The sequence below is a fragment of the Zosterops lateralis genome (assembly GCF_965231275.1).
Source record: "Zosterops lateralis genome assembly, chromosome: 5".
NCBI lineage: Eukaryota > Metazoa > Chordata > Aves > Passeriformes > Zosteropidae > Zosterops > Zosterops lateralis.
In genome coordinates, this window is record NC_139766.1 from 31,980,924 (window position 1) to 32,000,497 (window position 19,574).

At 38.8% G+C, this 19,574-nt stretch overlaps 2 protein-coding genes across 3 annotated transcripts in view; one reads left to right on the top strand and one right to left on the bottom strand.

Annotated features, from left to right (window-relative positions):
- Positions 1-278: 278 nt before the first annotated feature.
- LRP2BP (LRP2 binding protein) lies at positions 279-10,193 on the top strand. Of its 2 annotated transcripts, XM_083862202.1 has the most exons (8): positions 2,674-2,698; positions 3,012-3,115; positions 3,900-4,013; positions 5,539-5,681; positions 5,756-5,861; positions 6,332-6,555; positions 9,008-9,173; positions 10,038-10,193. In XM_083862202.1, exons 3-8 carry the CDS (start codon positions 3,960-3,962, stop codon positions 10,101-10,103), a joined length of 759 nt encoding a protein of 252 aa, XP_083718328.1. In that variant the 5' UTR covers positions 2,674-2,698; positions 3,012-3,115; positions 3,900-3,959; the 3' UTR covers positions 10,104-10,193. The 2 variants fall into 2 exon arrangements, with proteins under 2 accessions (XP_083718327.1, XP_083718328.1); XM_083862201.1 differs by lacking the exons at positions 2,674-2,698; positions 3,012-3,115 and adding an exon at positions 279-381.
- A 125-nt stretch (positions 10,194-10,318) lies between these two features.
- Positions 10,319-19,574, bottom strand: part of SNX25 (sorting nexin 25) — an 80,658-nt gene continuing 71,402 nt past the window's right edge. The window contains exons 15-19 of the mRNA XM_083861822.1: positions 17,338-17,455; positions 16,093-16,159; positions 14,747-14,928; positions 13,032-13,132; positions 10,319-12,234 (exon numbers count right to left, since the gene is read on the bottom strand). Coding sequence (XP_083717948.1) covers positions 12,160-12,234; positions 13,032-13,132; positions 14,747-14,928; positions 16,093-16,159; positions 17,338-17,455 — 543 coding nt within the window. The 3' untranslated portion in view covers positions 10,319-12,159. The remainder of the gene's footprint in view (positions 12,235-13,031; positions 13,133-14,746; positions 14,929-16,092; positions 16,160-17,337; positions 17,456-19,574) is intronic.

The window sequence follows — 19,574 nt, forward strand, 5'->3', positions numbered from 1 at the left end:
AGGATGGACCAAGGCAGACTTGGATGTAGGAAAGAAAACAAGAGAGAATTTATTGAGACACCGCCCCCCCCCCCCCCCCCCCCCCCGCCAAAGGAAATAAAAAGCTGAAGTCAGTAAAAAGAAATCGGTGCCATTGTCCTGCCCAAGATCTGCCACTAGGCCAGGGAGAGTGGGCAGACCTGCCACGCTGGAAACCAGCTCAGCCCTCCCCTTCAGCACACACAGCACATACAGCAGGTTCATCACCACTCTGAGCGGGATTAGAACTGCCAGTGGCGGATCTGGGCACAGGCACCTGTTAAATACATCTCTGCTCAAAATACATTCGCCAAAGCAGAACTTCGATTGACACTTAGATGAGCTTGAAGTATCCTAGAGAGGGTGAGTGTTCAAGGTGCACACTTCTGTTCCCTTAGCCTTACGGTATTTCCTTCTGTGTCAAATACCTACATGTTTGTTATGGAAGTTCCTCATAATCACTACCATCACTTTAAAAAATAATTGAATGTCGGGTGTTTGAAAAATAAATAATAATGGCATGGTTTTAATAAACAGAGATAGGCAAGAAGAAGCCTAACAATGTTCCTTTGGGGCATACATAGTTCTGAAATGAATTCACAAACATGATGAAATCACCTTCTGCTTCTCCTTCAGGAAAGCTAATATAAATTATTTTAGTGGAATATGAGCATACACAGTACAGTTTTTAAAGGCACAGAAGTCCAGGTAGATGAGCAGTGATCAGTTGAGCAGATTTATTTCAGTGACGGTTTTCACTTCTCTTATATATGGAAAGAAATACACTTGTGTAATTACAAAACGTTGTATTGGGTTTTCCCCTGAACAGCTAGTCAAGCAAATTAGTTAACAAGCAAATAAAATTCCTACACTTCTAATTATGCTTTGTTAGGGATGAAATACCTTTGCACAGATGCCAGAAATCTACAGTCATTGTTTATACAACTTTAAAGGCTCTTTTGAAAACACACATAGCCAGAATTAGCTTAAGACTAAATATTTTGCATTGCCCAAGAGGTTGTGTTTTGGGTTTTGCTGGGTTTTTTGTTGTTTTTGTTTGTTCTTGTTTTAGTGTTTTATTTTGGGTTTTGTTTTGAAGATCATCCCTCCCTACATTACCTCAGCAATTCCGAGGTTTCAAGCTGCACCGAGGAGTATCATCTTTGCAGCCTAGCTACCTTACACGTGCATCTGCATCTGGCCAGCCAAAACTCTTCAAATTCCTGCTACTAATTAGTTCTTGAGCTTCAGGTCACATTTTGCACACCTCATTAGTGCCTGTAAAACTCTTCTGCTTTTGAATAATCGGTACTTGTACTGGTATAAACACACAAGCAAGGATTCTCATCTGTTTTGTATGGGGCAGCCCCCAGTGCCAGGTAAGGACAAGGATTCCTGGCTACAGCTGTTCTGGAACATAACTTAGGAAAAAGTCCTCTGTGCTTTGTGTGTCAGATCACACCTCTTGCATAGGCATCGACAGAACTAAATTGGAAAAATGGTTTTAATAAATGTGTAAGCAGTTAGATAAACCAAGGTGTGCTGGTGAATCTCACACCCTTCTTCATCAAAGGCAGCCATGCAGCCCACTGTTAATTTGCTGAGGGGTATTGCTGCTTTCACAGACTGTTCTTTACTCTGCTTGTTAAATCAAGTAATCAATTTATTTAATTAATATTTTAAAAAGTTTATTTTCCTGCAGATTTCTTTGGTTGTATCATCTACACAAAATGAATCAGGATTAATTTTAGGAGTTTCCTGGTACTTAAAGTCACTTGGGACTGCTGGAAAACATCACGTTGAGCCCACAGCTTTAACCACACAAATCTGTAGTCATCACTCTCCTGTTTTGATTGTTGCCTCTGTCCCTGTTGCTATAGAGACAGATCACACTGCCAAAAATGGAAGGATGATAACCATCTGGAAAAACTGGGAACGCAGCTAAAGATTATTTTGAAAGCACTCTCACACATTTTGATGTTACTCCCTTTATGTAAGAGAGGCAGCCAGAAGCAATCAATGGAAGTGGAAGCAATGCTTTACATTCCAGGAGAAACTTCCAACAGCATTTCCCCTCAATTATCCTTTTAAGTTTTTTAATATCTATATGGGCAAAACAAACTACATCACAACAAACATGTTCTGATCATTGAAGTGGTGAAGGCCTGCTAGCCTGAAGTCATGGCCTGGTGCCTTTTGCTCTGAATTCCATTGGGAGTTTCTACTCCTTTTGCCTACAGTCGTGTTCTGCAGAGCATTTTGGGCATTTAATTCCCCACAGGAGGGGCGGCAGCAGAAGACCCGGTGTGTGCCCAGCCCTCACTCAGCCCGTGCTGTCGCTCACCGACACTGGGCACCGGGCAACGGCCGGGGCGGAGCGGGGCCCAGCGGGACATGCCGTCCGTGCATTCCCAGTGCTCCTCCTGCCAGGGCCCGGCCATGGAGTGCCGGGAGCCGGCACGGGCCGGGCACAGCGGCAGGGGCCCATCCCGGAGCTCGGCAGCAGCGAGGGCCGCGCTCCCTTGCGGCCGTCCCCGGGCCAGCCGGGCCCGCAGAGCCCGGGCCGAGCCGCCGTCGGGCGGGGGCCTGCCCGGGGACCTCGGCCGGCGCTGCTGGATGGCGCTGCGCTGCCAGCGCCTGCCGCGGGACGCTGCCCTGCCAGGTACCGCTGCCGTGCCGGGTACCGCTCCCCTGCCCGGTACCGCTGCCCTGCCCGGTACCGCTCCCGCCCGGCCCGGCTCCGGCCCGCAGGCCCCGCTTTGTGCAGGGCCGGGTTTCAGCTCTTGGCCTGCACAAGGGTCAGGCTCTCTTCACTGGACGTTTCCTTCGGGCTGTCTCACTCAACTTTTCCGTTTTATAATAGAGCCTTCTCTTTCATCTTAGTCTTTTGAAGAACATTTTTAAAAGGGGACCAGCCAGCTTCAGACTTTGACTGTGTTTACACAGGTGCCATCTCCTAGGGGACAAACCCAAACGTGTCTCTTTCTCAGCAGAGAGCCGCTCCCGTGAGTCGCTGTTGGCAAAGGAGACGCTGGTGGGTGAGACAGGTGGAGATCCTCCAGCACCTTTTCTGGATGGACAGCGATACTATGAACAGGTTGTGCTTTCCCTCCTTTAAGTAAATATTATAAAGCAGTTTTCAACACCATTTCATCGTGCCCTATGCCTGTGTTAATCCCATTAAATCACCAGGTGTTCCCCCTAAATAAGCTTTTCCTACGCTTTCCCCAAGCATCGAGAGAGGTCTTCCAGTTCTCTCACAGGTCTCCTAAGGACCAGATAAGTAAGCAGCAGCCTATCCTTATAGCTGACTTCCAAGCCAGGTTGGGTTTTTTGGCAGCTGACTGCCCAAATACAACACACTTTATTTTCAATTAAAGTGAGAGTGAGCCCTGACCAAGACACGGCTTTCAATCTTTGTTCCCCACCTAAGAACTAGAACTTGTTGAAACGTACTGTTTTCAAGATCCCTGTCCCTACCCACTTCAGCTAAAATTGGTCATGCAAGTCTTTGAAACTAGGGAACAGAGTTAGGACTGGCCAGCAGGTGAACTTAAACCTCAGCTGCCTGTGAAAACTAGAACTTAGTTCAGGAAGACAGAAAAGAATGTATTACAAACGCTGAGTCAGGTATTTTCCAGTGTGACGTGCACAGATTCAGTCCTGTTTACAGGGCAGCAGTGGTACAGTGCAAATCAGTCCCATGGTTTGTCAGAATGGCGTTTGCTTACCCAACTTTCTTGTGGTTGTTAACTTACTCTGTTTTCTGCCAGTTCTGTGCTTGCAATTTTTTGTTCTTCATTCATGAGAGAAATACTCCAGGTTGAAAAATAGTAAGGCTGTATATATCATAGAATTATTGTTTGTTTTCTATTTCCCAGGGCTTGTATGAAGAAGCATTAAAGCAATTTGAAAAAATCAAGGATACAGATTTTCAAGCAATGTATCAGCTTGGTGTAATGTATTATGATGGACTTGGCACTAAAAAAGACCCTGTGAGTAATTTAGCTGCACACTTTTTATTTTTCTCCTAATATTAGGTGATAATTACTAGGAGGTTCTTTTTCTGCATGATTATTTGGTTTAAAATTAACAGCTTTTTCATTTAGAGTTAGTTTCATAAAGTGCAGATGTTTACAGAGCATCATTAAAGAGCAAGGGCCCTGGGTTGAGGAAGTTCTCAAAATTATTATAATAAGATAGGAATAAAAAATACAGTAATTTCTATTTTAAAATTAACTTTCAAGGGCTTGGTTGGACTTCATGTGGAAGCTATGTTGAAAAATTGGTTTTATTTTTTAATTTTTTAATAAGCAATTAATGTAGATGAAAATAAAGTGAGTCAAAATAGAAATCAAACTATTGTATTTCAAAGCATAAGGTCTCTGACACAAAGATATTTTAAAGGTACTTTCTATTCTTTTAGCACAAATGCCAGAGATGATTGTGCTTCTGCCAATGGTTGCCAATAATATATTTAAATTAGATGTATGAAAATTACATTGCAAGAATTTGAAGAATTCAAACTGAAGAATTATATTACAAAAAAGGAAAAGAAAGGAATTATTTGCTACAATAAGGAGAGTTAATTTGTTGGTGAAGATCATCTTAAAATGGCATGAGGAAAGAATACAAGCAGTAGGAAAAAAAGGGTAGATTGTAAGACAGAAGGCAAAAAAAAAAAAAGAACCAAAGAGTATATTAACAAATGGGACTCCTGTCTGGTGCTTACAGCATTGCCAGCAGAACTGAAAACATTCTGATTGGATTTTAGAGGTGGTTTATTTTTTCTGCATGCCTGCATAATTTCCACATTTGTTTACTTGCAAATAAACATTCTAACAAAGTTTCTTTCTTGTGTATTAAAGTATGAAAGCTGAACAAAAGCAAAACCTTTTATATAGGACTGTTTCTAGTGTATTTAAACAGGATGTCCATGCTACATCTTAACAGTGTAAATCTTATTTCTAAAGTACCTCTGAGGACCAGTTGCTCATATGCAATGTTCTCCATCTGCTTATTTAACACCATTAGTTTTTGTCCTTTATGAGTCTAAGGTATTTTAAATGCAGGACTTGAAAGTGTACTACGTATCATTTTGCCTTCTTGTTAGGGTTGTTTTATGCTTTCAGATACATTATGCAATAACAAAAAGTTCTCAGAATTCTGAAATTGAAAATGTTACCAGTGTAGGATGTGATATTAATTTACGTAAGCACGATAATACTTTTGGGAAAATTTTTGTCAGTGAAGAAGAGTAATATATTATCAGATGAACATTTATGAGGAAACGTTTCACAATAAAAATATGCTGGGGTCAAAAACTGAGGGGCTGTCTAATAACCAAAGATCAGTTCTACTTTGGAATGACACTGTTTTCCAAGCTGTCCTGCCAGTATGCCTCAGACTTTCTTCCAAGGGGAAAAAATTACCTGTCCTGCAGAAGTTAGTGCATTCTCAGGTTATATATTTCATTCTCTTCACAGTCTGAACATAATAACTTAAATGGCTCAATTTTAGGAAAGGGGAGTGGAATACATGAATAAAATACTCAACTCTGATTCTCCAGAAGCAAGACACTTGAAGTTTGCAGCTGCATATAATCTTGGCAGGGCGTATTACGAAGGGTGTGGTGTTAAACATTCAACTGAAGAGGCTGAAAGGTAAGGGCAGTCTGTGATTTTCCTGGGAAATAAGATTGTGTGTTTCTTAAACTTTGTTGTCCCCATTTTCTTAGGTTGTGGCTTATTGCTGCGGACGATGGAAATCCAAAAGCAAGTGTAAAGGCCCAGAGTACTTTAGGAATGTTTTATTCTTTGCCAATTCTAAAAGATCTGAAGAAGGTAAAGTCCACTTGTACCTTTTGGAATAAAAATTAATCACAACTAATGTTTTATTTCAGAGAAATAGTACGGTGGTATATTTGACTCTGAAAGTTGTATTTTGAGTAGTTAAACACCATCATCCATTTAAGCCTGTGTGAACAGATGGCCCAAATTCCTCATTTTGATTTACTTGACACTGCTAGCTAAGATTTTATTTTTATTTTTTTTTTTTTAGTGAGAGTATAAGAAAGAATGATAAAATGGATTAAAGTTTTGTCAGCTTTGGTAACCTTCCTAATTCAAGCAGGTAACACTGATTGACAGCTCTGACAGTAAATGAAGCAGGTTTAAAAGCCTTAGAAGGATTCTTCTTTCCTTTATGTATAAGCACTTCTTACAGGATGGTTGGTGTAAAAGCTTTTATGGAAACAGTATACAAGAAAATCAGCTAGGTAAATATATACTCCAACTTTGTGCCTCCTTTTTAGGCCTTTTTCTGGCATTCAGAAGCATGTAACAATGGAAATCTGGAATCACAGGGAGCACTTGGTGTTATGTATCTCAATGGACAAGGTACACGTCAAAACACTGAAGCTGCTTTGGAGCATTTGAGAAAAGCAGCAGAACTTGGAAACATCTATGCTCAAGGTCATCTTGTGGAATACTATTACACTAGAAAATTTTACTCAAAAGCTGCTGCAGTAGCCAAAAGGTAATTTTTGTTTTATTTTTCATTAGGTTTCTTCATGCAAGACCACATAAAACAGATTTAAATTATTAATAAGATGATGATCTTGTCTTTTGAACTCAAGAAATGTTTGTGATAATGAATTGCAAAACATCTTTAACAACAGAATATCCAATGACAAAATTAATACTATAAGGTTCTCAATTATTCAATATAATTGAACTTTTCTATCTGATCCTATAAACCGAAACAGCCTTGAACTAGAATCCAAAGCAGAGGCCCATGTGCAATCCTGCCTCCCTTATCCACTGTCACCTCTAGGCTCCTGCCTTCTCCATTCCCTTTATCCCCTACAGCCATAGTGTCAAAGAACCCCCAGGCTGGAAGGGATCTGCAACCTTTCTTGGCAAAAGCACAGTCTAGACACAATGGTCCAGCACCCTGTCCAGATGAATCTTAAAAGTGTGCAAGGCCAGTGAATCCACCCTTTACCTGCTTTTCCATTATTGGTGTGCTTCTCCCTTGGTTTTGAGCAGGCTCAGAAACTTGGAGTTAAGCCAAGGGGGTCTCTTGCTCCACCTGCTTTCCTTCCCTTCAAAGGTGATGAACAAACAGTTCATTGTGCTTCCAGGAGAGCATTCTTGAAAATTTTCCAGCACTCACTAGCTCCTTTATTCTCCATGAAAGCTTCCTATGGAGACCCTCCCAACTGTGTTGTGAGCTGAAGTTTACTACTCTGAAACCTAATACCTTTGTGTTAGTACTGACCCTGAGAGTGCTCAGCAAGATCCCAGATCCTCAATATTGTGATCACTGCACCCAAGGCTATCACCCACTGAGATCCTACAAAGCAGATTTTCTTGATTTGCAAGTGTCAAGTCAAGCAGTGCCTCCCTCATTCCTGATTGGCACATCTGACATTTGGTTGAGGCAGCAGTACTCCACTGCTCTGTTCCAGGAGCTTCATGAATGTCCTGGGAGCTGCTGTATTCTTCTTGCATCTAATGCCTGGGTAGTTCAAGCACCAATACCTTTTCTGCTAAAATTTGTTCTTCTATGTTCATAGCAACTACATTTGTTACATTATATAAATACATAAAACATTATGTGACTACGTACAGTATAATCTTACCTAGTATTTGGAGACTACATCACCTACTGACACTTCACTTCAAATAATTTAGTTATCCTACACCGTTGCACTTACCAATTGCTATGGTATGTTCTTGAGGTCAGCTGTGCTGAAATAGAATTTTTTCCTGATTTGACTGGATATCATTATTTGCATCAGCATTCTGTAGATTATCTTTTGGAAAGGAAGGGGGAAATGTTATGTATCAGGAATAACAAGAGATAATATGTTACTGTTGTTTTATTTGAATGTTCTTGCTAACTAAGAACAGTTATGTTACTGTATTTGTTAATGGGACCAAATTAGGTGGATGAACATCATTCTCAACACATCCAAGTGATCTAGCAGGCACAGAGGGTGCAGAGGGTCATTGAGAACAATCTTTCATAAACACTGATTTATAGGAAGTAACTATTAACTGAAATTACCTGCACTTTTCCTTCTTCTGTCAAGTCTGCGACTTTGACACAGCTAAAATGATGTGTAAAGAAACATATAATTACTGTTTGGTACCTGGAAAGGATATGGAGCTTGAGGGTACTGTTTTAAGACAACAAACAAAAATCAATTCCCACTTAGGTATAGCATTCTCTAATATTATAGAGATTATACTAGATAATTATAGTCATAACAACATTCACTTTGTCCCTCTGATTCTTAAAATGGTTCTTAGCAAAAACATGCTGAAACTAAGATGACAGCCAGCATGCAGAAGAAAGGAAACACTTGAGCTGAGGCAGCGATAAGTGGTTTTCCTAACAGAGTTTTATAACCGGAGGCTCTCAATATGTCCAAAATTTTCAGATTACTGTGATTTGCCAATATCCTTGTAAGAACTGGAAATTTTAGAATCATAGAATCACAGAATGGTTTGGGTTGGCTCTTTAGAGATCATCTAGTTCAGCCTCTGTGCTATGGGCAGGGACATTTTCCACTATATGAGGTTGCTCATGTGGAGAAGTAAGATGAAATAAGTGCTGCATGAAATACTACCTGAAATAAGAACTTTGCCTTTCTTCCACATATAATTTCCATAAAATAATTTGATAGGAACAATTAGCACAAAATGTGTTGCCTTTTATAACTAGTATAACTACAGTGAAAGTGACTTCAAAACTTATATACTTGTTTGCTGTTCAATATCACAATATTCAAATAAGACTAACAAATTCAAATACAAAATAGAAGAATCCTCGTAAAATGCTGAATACATGTAAATTTCAGCTTATTTTGGATAATAATGTAGACAGAAAGGAGGCATTGTCAAAGTCATATATGGTCAACATTAATTATTGCTTGAACTAACTAGCATTATCTAACATAATGCTCTAAATTCCACAACAGGGCTACAGAAAATGATGACATCAACATGCTAGCCAAGATAACCGACTGTCATCCAACATATGTGGCCAAGGGGGCTGCTATGGCTGCTTTCTACTTGGCTAGATGCCTGCAGCTTGGCCGAGGCACAGAGAAAGACCAGCAGGCTTCTGAGAAATACTATTCTAAAGTAAGTTGATAAAGTCTTACAGACTAGTTTATGTCTTGTGAAATGGAGTCATACCTTGAATCTGAGTCTAGTCTAAACTTCCTCTTTCATTAAGGACTCCAACACTATGTTAAAAAAAGAAGTCTTTGCAGGAAAATGCAGAGTGATAGAAGTGTACTGAAAAGTACTAAAAACAGCCCTGAAAGGATGCTATCTGCCCACTTGCTTAAGCAAGCAATATAACCAACAACAACAACAAATCTATGGTAATCACCACAGCAAAGAGCTTGGTAACTTGCAAAATAAATTAGCTAAACAATTTGAATAATTTTATCCCAAAATTGTTTGTTTTCTGTCGTTCTCTCACAACTGAAAAATCACAACTTTTCCATATACTTTAGATTCTGTAACAATTACAACCTTTACTAATGATACTTAAATTTGCCATAAGTGGTTCTCATGCTTACTTTTATATTTACATTTTCTGTGATAGCTGAGGATCTGCTGCCTTTTCTGTTCAATATACACGTGGGGAAAAATATCAGTTACATTTTTTTCAAAGTTCTGAATTTGGAGTATGATTGATGAAAAATAAGCTTGAGAAAAAAATACTAATAATGGCCTCTAGAAAATTAATCTGTTGATTAAAAAAAATAAACCCAAGACTAACACTATAGTCTAGTATACTGCTTTTAAATACTAATTTTTTTATTATTATGTAGCATCAGAAAAAGGATTCAACTTCAAATATGTTAGCTCTTCAATACTTTAGTAAGTTGACTGCCTCAGATTTTTTGACACTTAAAGACTTATTAATGTTATCAATATAAAATACCATTTTATTGTAGCTATAAACTAGAACTCTGATATTCTTTGTTTTTAAAGGCATGCCATTTGGATCCTGCTGTTGCTTCTCACCTTGAATTGGCAGCTAATCTTGGGAGAATTTAATGTTTCTTTTAACTGTGCCTGCTGTATAAATATATTCCTTAAAATAAACCATCATTAATATCCCGCAATTATAGACTGTTCATCACTTACTGCTTACTTTTCAGTTTTCTATAAATTATTATTTAAAGCAATTCACTGATTCATTTTATCTAAAATAAAGAAAAATAAAAATCGTACACTCTCTTTAACTCAGATTAAGCCAAGACAGATTTTGTTAAAAATCATATTGAAGACTTAAAGGTTTATTAAGGACATTTCACTGGAACAGATGTATTTTCTTCATGTCATAATGCTACATAGCACATGAATCAAAACAAAACCAAATAAAGATGGTTGTTCCCTTTTTGCATATATAATATTTAAATTTTAATATTCCAAAAAGCTTGAACCCAAACTCGTTTCATTTTCACAGACAGCCCAATCACAGACCATGGCCATTTTTAAAGCTTGTTAGTGGTACTTGTACTTTCTTCCACATACTTTCTAAAGCATCTAGATTTACTTAAGAGTCTTTATACATTTTACTTTTGGATTGCAGAGACTCAAAGTTGGAAACTGTCCAGCAGAACACCAAGCTTTACAGTTCAAACCATACCACCTTCTAAAACTAATAAATACTACTTACAGAACTGTGGAAAAAAAGCCCCAAACATTAGTATGGAAATACTCAGTATACATCCTCAGGACAAGGCCTGTTTTCCTCAATCCTTCATATTGCATTCACACTGCCTCTGTATTAGAAATAGTTGGAAGTCTTTTGGCTAGGAGTATGTGTGTCTGAGCAATGTCAAGCTGGATCTTGTATCAAAAGATACTTGTATAAGCCACTAGGAAACTTACTGATTGCTATGGTACACTTGTATGTTCCTAAATGCCTGTTTACTCATGAAGCTTTGTAAATGCAGAATTTGCCTTCTTTCTTAGGACTGTGCCACGACTTGAAAACTTTTCTGAAACTGTTGGAAGAGAAGGCTAGATGTTACTAAAAATGTTGATTTAAACAGATCATACGGACTGTATGTGCCTTACAAGACAGCCAGTCATAACTGCAAGTAGTTTTTCTAAGAGCACAACTGTACCAAATTGAAAAGACAGTAATGAGTATCAGCTAGGGATTTTTGATGATGTTTAATTATTTAGATGTGCATTAACATCATATTTACATATTTTTACATAAATTTGAAAAAAGAAACAACAACTGAAGACAGTTTTCTTTCCTTGTATAAAATAAGGGAAAGATTTGAAGGTTATTTGAAATTGGGGCATTTGAATAAAACAGCCCTGAATAATATCAGGGAAGTTATCAGAATGGTTTAATTAAATGTCTACTTGATCATTCATAGAAGCAATTCATAAGCACTAATCTTTGAACTAACATTTAACACAGGCATTCTGTTAGGACATACCAGTTTACAATACATAATTTTGACACAGACTTCAAAGCAATGTAGATATTTCTTATGAAACTAGTGCTGTCAAACTCATTGATCCGTTGTCAGTACAGCCTCATTATCAAGTGCTGCAATCCAGTTGTGATATTTATTGCTTACAAATGCTTCAAACGACAGGAAATCTTTGGTAAAACCAAAATTGATAAAATTTTCACAATAGCTTTACATGTAGTATTGCACAACAAGGCTTTTTCAATACACAAGAAAAAAAAGGAATGCTCAGATCCTCAGTGAGGAGATTAGAACTGTACAACATTCATTAGTTTACCACTATAAGCAAAATTTCTTTCCATAAATGTTTAAAATATCTTCTGGTTTCTTTCGGCATATATGAACATTTATTTTTCAATCTATATTTGAAACAGAGGAGTAGTCAAATAGAACAATTTAAATAAAAATTGGCAGCTATACAGCATTTTTTTTGTCTACCCTACGACAGCATCAGATCTTTTCAAGTCGGTTTACTTCACAAAAAACTCAAGAGGAAAGAAAAATGCTAAAAATAATCATAGTCCTCAGCCCTCTATGGAAAAGAGGAAAATAAGTTTCATGTCTATTCTTGAACATAGACATTTCTCTAGTGGTCCAATTGTGCAGATTCAAACCTAAGTGGCATTAAGCTGCTCTAAATGAGCTCTCAGCTCAGGACACAGTTCAGTTAGCAGCAGTTCCAGCAAAACCTGAAAAACAGAAAAAAGTTAAGATGACGCAGGTGCCAAGCAAATGAGAATTTCTTCTTCCTTTCTGTCATTTTTAAATAATCACAAATAACAGAAGCACATAAGTTTGATTACATTCATCATTTGTGCAACTACTGCTTTTTCATCCCAAAGTTAGCACATGCCCTACAGATAAACATGGGGAATGTCTTAAGGCTGAAAGGAGGCAAGTGTTAAGGGCAGCTCCATTCAGATGGGGATATCCCACCCACTACAAACTGGTGCTGTTCTGTCAAAGACTCCATAGCATCATAAGCAAGCACTAGGGCACACACCTTCTCTCCAGTGCTGGGGCAGGATTGTGTGACAGGCTGCTGTCTGGAATGTGCCAGAAGAGACTGACTGACTGTGAAGGTGTTACACTTAGATCCAGCTGCATATTCCAACTAGTCCCAACAGTTGAGGAGTGGATCTTTTGGAGGGCTGTCACGTCCTAACTATGAGCCAGTGCTGGAGCTCTCCTTCTTTAGGATTCTCCAAGCTATGTTTATTTTTCTAAGCTGTATGAAGAAATTAGTTTGCACTTTATAAAGTCAGGGATATTGCATGTGGTAGAGGATCACTTTTTGACAAAAACAATGCTGCTGTTAAACAGTCTTTTGTTATTCAAACTTAGTCAAGTGATCAAACCTAGAGCATCTGACTTATTTTGATAATAAATAAATCTCTGAAAAAACATACCCACTAGGCTTTAATACTGAGTAACTCGGTAACTAACAAGAATGTGAAGTTAAGAAGCTGCTTTTCTGGTTACTCACATAAAGTAGATGCTTATTAGCCTTCCTCTCTTGCAATGCATTGAACACTTTCACTACACCATGACGGGCATTTTGTTGTCCAACAAGATTCTGCAGAGTATCTGCAACAAACATTACTTCAGTTTATGTTGTTTCACTCATGCTAGGCAAAGCCTCTAGCCAGAATCACAGAATCATCATTCTACTACCCAAAATCACAATCATCAAGGTTGGAAGAGACATTCAAGTTCATCTAGTTCAACCATAAAGACCCATAAAGGAAGGAAAACAGACACTGCACTTCATTGGCCTTTGGTACAAGATACACACAGTCCCTACTCACCAACCTTTTAAAAACAGAGCTTGAAAAGGTACCCTTATTCTCAAGTTACCCAATAGATAATAGTGTGTGCATCTCAGAACATTTTAAGTGTTCTAACATGATACATCGAGTGCCTTTTTAGTAGTTCACCTCACTGAGTCAAGTCTCATCTCATACATCATTAAACCATTCACTTAAACATGCCTTCAGCCACAAACACACAATTTCTACAACATTTATAATAAAGTTAGCACTTGAATTGCCTCTCAATCTTCACACAGAATACTTCCCACAAGAAGGCAATTAAGAGAATTCTAAGTCAATTATTTACATTTTGGATTAAATTAGAGAATAAATAGTGATTCAGTGCTCCATCATTAATCTAAGGCGCATTCAGCTATGTCCTGACATATGGCTCCAAGCTCAGAAACAAACAGAAAATCAAACAATACCACAAACCAACCATGGAAGGCTATTTAGGTAAATAGATGAGTATATAACATAGACAGTAAATGGAGGGTTGTTTACACATCAAGTGACAAATATTTTGCATGCATACCTACTCCTTTTTTTTCAGTAGAAGTTGATTAAACTACGTAATGTACTGGGGTATGAGATATCTAAGTGAAGCCATAAAATAGCTCATTCTCTTCAGATGGAGCAGAGAAAAAGCATTCAAGCTATGTTTTAAGTGCACTTCCAAGTGCTAAACGTAATGATTTTGATTCTTTTCAGTTAGGTGCCTTTGGGTTTACACGATCTCTGAGGAATCAAAAATATGTAACTGGATTTCCTGTCTTGGGAGTGGGACAGGATGGAGCACCTCAGAATGGTGCCTCAGGAACACACTGGCTGAAAAGGCAACTGCCCAGGCTTGGGAGATAAGGGTAGGTAAAGGGAAGTAGAGAAGAAACCACTCCATCTAGGATCATCTTCTGCCCAGGCTGCAGGTCACTCTAACATTCACTCTAACCCTGAGACCTCTTTTCAGAAAAAGACAACACACTACACTGACAGCATGGGTAGATCCCCCACTCTCCAACTTCAAAATATAAGAGGAAGAAGTAATCGGGGTGGTGCCACTCTCCCTGTTTGGCAAGTAATTCCACCAAGTAGCAGAGCCACAGTTTGTTCAAAGAGAACCAGCAGAGAGAGAATCAACTGACATTCCCTGGTGAATATTATGCATGGAAATACATTTTTGTATTTTGATCCAATTTTGATTTTGCATCCACCAATATAATCTGAATCCAGGCCATTTACGAGACAGGCAGGAGAGGCAAAGACTAAGACCAAAATCATCCTTACTTATGCAAATAACCATAATTCAGAACTGTACAGAAAAACAGTTTGATTAACCAGTTTCCTTACTAGTTATTAAATCAGTGATTAAGCAGAGTCAAAGTGATCTCACCTGGAATGTTTTCAAGTAGTTTTTGCTGTGCTCTCTGTTTTGTCTCCTGTTTTTGTTCATCGCTCTTGGCTCTCGGTGGTGGAGCTAACTTTCCGTTTGGCCAAAAAGCATCTCGAAACACACCAATGTAGTAAACAAGCATTGGTTCACTGAACATCCAGTGTACAGTGTCACGGATTTGCCTGTAAAAAAGTGAAGAAGGGAGCCCATCAGAGCTAGTCTTTCATGTTTTATCCAGATACATTCTTTTTAGTCCTCAAAGTAGCAGAAGAGATGTTCTTTTTCACGTAATTTTGCCAATATACCTGAGTTGATTTCATTGGCTTCACAGCAGGTCATACTCAGCTCTGGCTGCTCTAGGATCTAGGTCACTCCAGATACCTGATTTGGATCTGGAGAAGGCTGCTTTTCAATGTAGTCCACAAACACATGTTATAGATTACAAGTACTACATTGAAATACACATCAAAACTACATTTCAAGGATGGGCACAACAAAGGCTCCACCAGGAAAAGTCAGGGAAATCAGGTAACTAATTGTAGCAAACTCCAAACTAGTTGCCTGCAGAGATGTGCCTGCTAGGATAAAAACAGACAGTTTTGATAGAATCACAGTAAGTTCCTTCACACATAACAAAGCACATTACTGAAGGGATTACAAATGGAGACAGCAGCCTCCTCCTGTGGCTGCACCACTCACTATTGCCTTCAGCACCAGGAGTCTGAGGTAGAGAGCAGGCTCCAGTCAATACTGCTGCCATACAGCCAAATCCCTTAAAATCAATAAATATAAAGTCAACCTAAATGTAAAAAGCCACATAGGAGCTTTGCATGCAAGCTATGCTCACACATTCTCTCCCCCTCTGTCCTCCTTCAGGCATTTTCCAGTTATCAGCAGGGTATGAACAAAATGAACCAATCAATGTAAAACTCAGAGTGGATACTGTCTGAGACCAGTCCAATTCACTGCTACATAATATACACAAGAGGCTTTAAAAGCCACACTGGCATGTGCAAATTTAGTCACTGACTGGACAAAGAACAGCCTGCTGTGCTGGTAGAATACTTCTAAAATTTGTTTCTGACCAGGGATACAACTTTCCACACAAAGGTGTTTACAGACAGGTGTGCTCATAGCCTCAGGCAGGCCTCACCTGGCAACATAAAGGCAATTCACATATCTGTGTTTTCTCTAATAAACATAACATAGTTGTAGATTGAGCTGTGGAAAACAAATGCAGATGATCATATCCATCAGGATGTCCAGATTATTTTTTAACAGTTCTGCTGTCAGCCTTTTTTTCACAGATTGATGATAATTGTTCAGTTAAAGCAACAGCTACTTACTTGTTGATGGTTCTTCCAAAAGTGACTTGTACTAGTGCAATTAATGTTTTTCTGACCCACTTGAACACTAGAACAATGAAAAAAGGATAAAAAATAATGACCAAGTTAATATTATTACAGAACCCATGATCACATGCAAAACCTTCCCCATACCTCCCACCAAGCTCTAACAAACCACCCCTACAGTAAATGCAGTTATAACCCTTTCTAAGATTCCATTAATTGTAAAGAGGTTTCATTTTTCTTGATTGCATTCCTTGTACTGTTTGCTATATGGTTTTTAAATCTTGCAGATTATATAAGCATACACGACATGCATTCTAGGTTATACTATAAATTTTTATATGTAAGAATATTTCAAGTTTATTGAGCAATACAACTACTCAAAACCCTTTTTTCTACTACAAAAAAACCAAACGTCCTTGAACTTCCCACCCTTTCCACACCTATTAGTATAAAGTACACACAACAGCACCATTAAAATTCTGAAAACATTTTCACTCAAACCAAGCAGTCATCTTTCCATTACAAATAAAGGAAACAAAAGTGAGTGCTTCCTAGTAATTACTGGTTAATCTTTCTTTCATACTGTTCCCCATCACAATAAAGTCTATATTTGGAATATACATCTGCCATTTTTGGAAGGTGCCACATTTTGCAATAGTTACCCTGTAAATAATTTTATAGGGCATCGTGTGTGGCTGCACATTCAAATAGAAGCAAAAATAGTTTTCTTTATTACCATCATTCAGTTATGAAAAGGGGAGGAAAAATCCAGTATTTAAATATACCACAATTCTAGCATCATTTTTATAATAGAAATTGCAGAAACAAAATGCATGTATAATTCACTTAAAACAGATATTAAAATTATATTTCTTTGTCAGAGACATGTTCTATAATAAAGCCATCTTTCCTTCCTCAAGATCTCCTATAATCTAACAGCCAATTTGCAAAAAGCATGCTACTGTCCTTTTTTCCTAATTTTTTCATGAAAAATTTAAAAATATTAAGTGCCAATGCTCTCCCCTACCAGATACATTTTTATTGCCATTTTATATTGTAATTTCACTTTTGAATGAAAGCTCCAAAGTTATGAGCTACTGAAGAATAGCTTGGTTCCAAACTGGCCCTTATAGATTGCAAGAATGTTTCCACTTATTGAAACAGCAAAAAAATCCGAATTAGGAAGCGCCCTACAGAGCCAAGAGGTTCCATTAGCAATTGAGCAGGTTTACATCTTACTTCCTCGCAGTTCAAAAATCTCTCCAATCAGCATGAAACACGGCTCAGCAAGAGAGTCCTTCTTCCCATCCACCTCCTCTCCATAGTCTGATAGGTCACTGTCCTCTTCCGTTTCTTCCTAGGAAGAGAAGGACAGCATGGGTATGTGATGCAGTTCCTCAGTCTTCTTCCAGAATGGATTTTGTTACTGCCATGCTCTGGGGAAGGAGCACAGCCAGTCCTCTCAAAAAACAGCATTAGAGCCAAAAGCAGCTGTGGCAGGATCTGGCAAACAGGAACCTCACTAGGGGGAGTTGGAAAACTTCTCATTGGACTAAAGTGATGAGGAGACTGCACTGTTGGAATCATCATCACTGCTGTGTCTTCTGCTTGCAGCCTTGCCCCAGTAAGCACCTCAGTGCTGCTCAGATTTTCAGAATCTACTGCCTATATTGCCCCACTAACACAAGCTGGATAAAAGAAAGCAGGTGATGTGGGAGTCGTGTACAGCTCAGAAACAGGTGAGAGCTGCAAGCAGGAGATGGCACTCAACAGTGTTTGAGATTGCAAAGGCTCCTCTGACACAACACCCATTAAAAACATTCAGGATGAGGAGGTAGCCAGCTGGAGCTGTTTGCAATGCAAACAAGCTGGGAAAAAAAGCGGAAAATCTGGGTGTTGCACAGGGAGAAGCAGGTAGCTGGCTCCCCAGGAGAACAGTGCCTTCACAGCTGAAGCCACTCCGTGGGATCAGGCATTATTAAGCAGTTGTCCCTGAAGTAAGCTGGGGACCAAACCCAGCAGTGGAAAGGGAACTGGCCACTACACAGACAAGTACGGAAACACAGTACTGTGATAGTTAGTGACCTGAGCCTCAGGATACCCAAGCTCAGGGCACTAAAGGGAGAAGATTTAGACTCCCAGAAGATGACTGGGTTGAACCACCTCGATTCTGGCAGTACCATTCATTCAAGAATGAAGGGTAGATAGCAGGTTGTTTCTCACTGTCATGTGGATTGCTCCAGGATCAGGACTACAACACCTATCATTACTCATGGCAGCCAACACATCCCTTGCTTTTCTGAATCTTCCCCTGCCCACCTGTGCTTTGAGCAAAGCTAAAGAGAGGCAGACCTGACCTCCACTGAGGCTGGTGCAATGACCCACTCTCTGGATCAGGAATGGTCAGAATGATGTGCAAATTTTCTTCTTCAGCCTGGTTTTCAGAAATATTAATTATCTCTTCCTTTCATCCTCATCATTCAATCATCTAATACTGGTTTATTTTTCTGCTATTCAGTGTCATTTAGAAAATGCAACAAGAACTGTAAATTCTTACATTACAGTGCATTTTCTGTCCAGTAAATTTATAAACCTAAAAGCCCTTCTTTCCAAATGACATCAACTGCATTTTTGCTCTGATTTGGTTTTGTTCCAGAGAGTTAAGAAATACACTCTAGAGCTAACCCTGTCCAAGGAATTGTATATGTAAAGAAATTGCTGCAGTATCTAATCCTGGAAACAACACTCAAGAAGTAATATTATTGCTCTGTCATATATTTGAAAAATGTGAGATGAGATGTAAAGGCAAAGAGAGGTGAATGAGAGCATTCTCTACTACAAAGTCCAAAATACAAACTAAACCAGGAATTCTCAGTTACAAAAAAAGAACACAATTATACCATATTTACATGTGGTTTAACACAACTGACTTAATTTATGACTTTGTACTAAATGATTTAACCCCAGTTTAAGCATTTAGGAAAGTATCCGAGACGCTATCAACAGGGCAAGACTGAGCTGATCCAAAGTGCTTACTGGAAGACATGGGAGTCCAGGAAACAGCAGAGCTAATCCCAGACTGCTTCACAATCTGTCTCCCTCCATTTTATTTTATTATTTTCACTTCAGGACAGCTGTTTGACATACTCATTCAGAGGGTCTAACAGTTCCCACCATCTTTATTCTGTTACCTTCTCTAATGTGTAAGCTTAAGGAAAAGAAGGGAGAAGAGAGGGAAGAGAAATGTGAAGCAGGATGGTCTTTGTCTGCATTTGCACAGTGCCTGGCATAATACACTCTAGCCAAAATTAAGCTCCTAGTCCCACAAGTAATAAGTAGTATTAAATTTAAACTCAGGTAAGAAGTTATGTTCCTCTGTTGCCACACACTGTGGGCATTTTTTGCTCTTTTTTCAGTAACAGTTGCATAATTTCTGCTTTGTTTATTTGTTCTTTCTCCTCTCACACAGTAATATT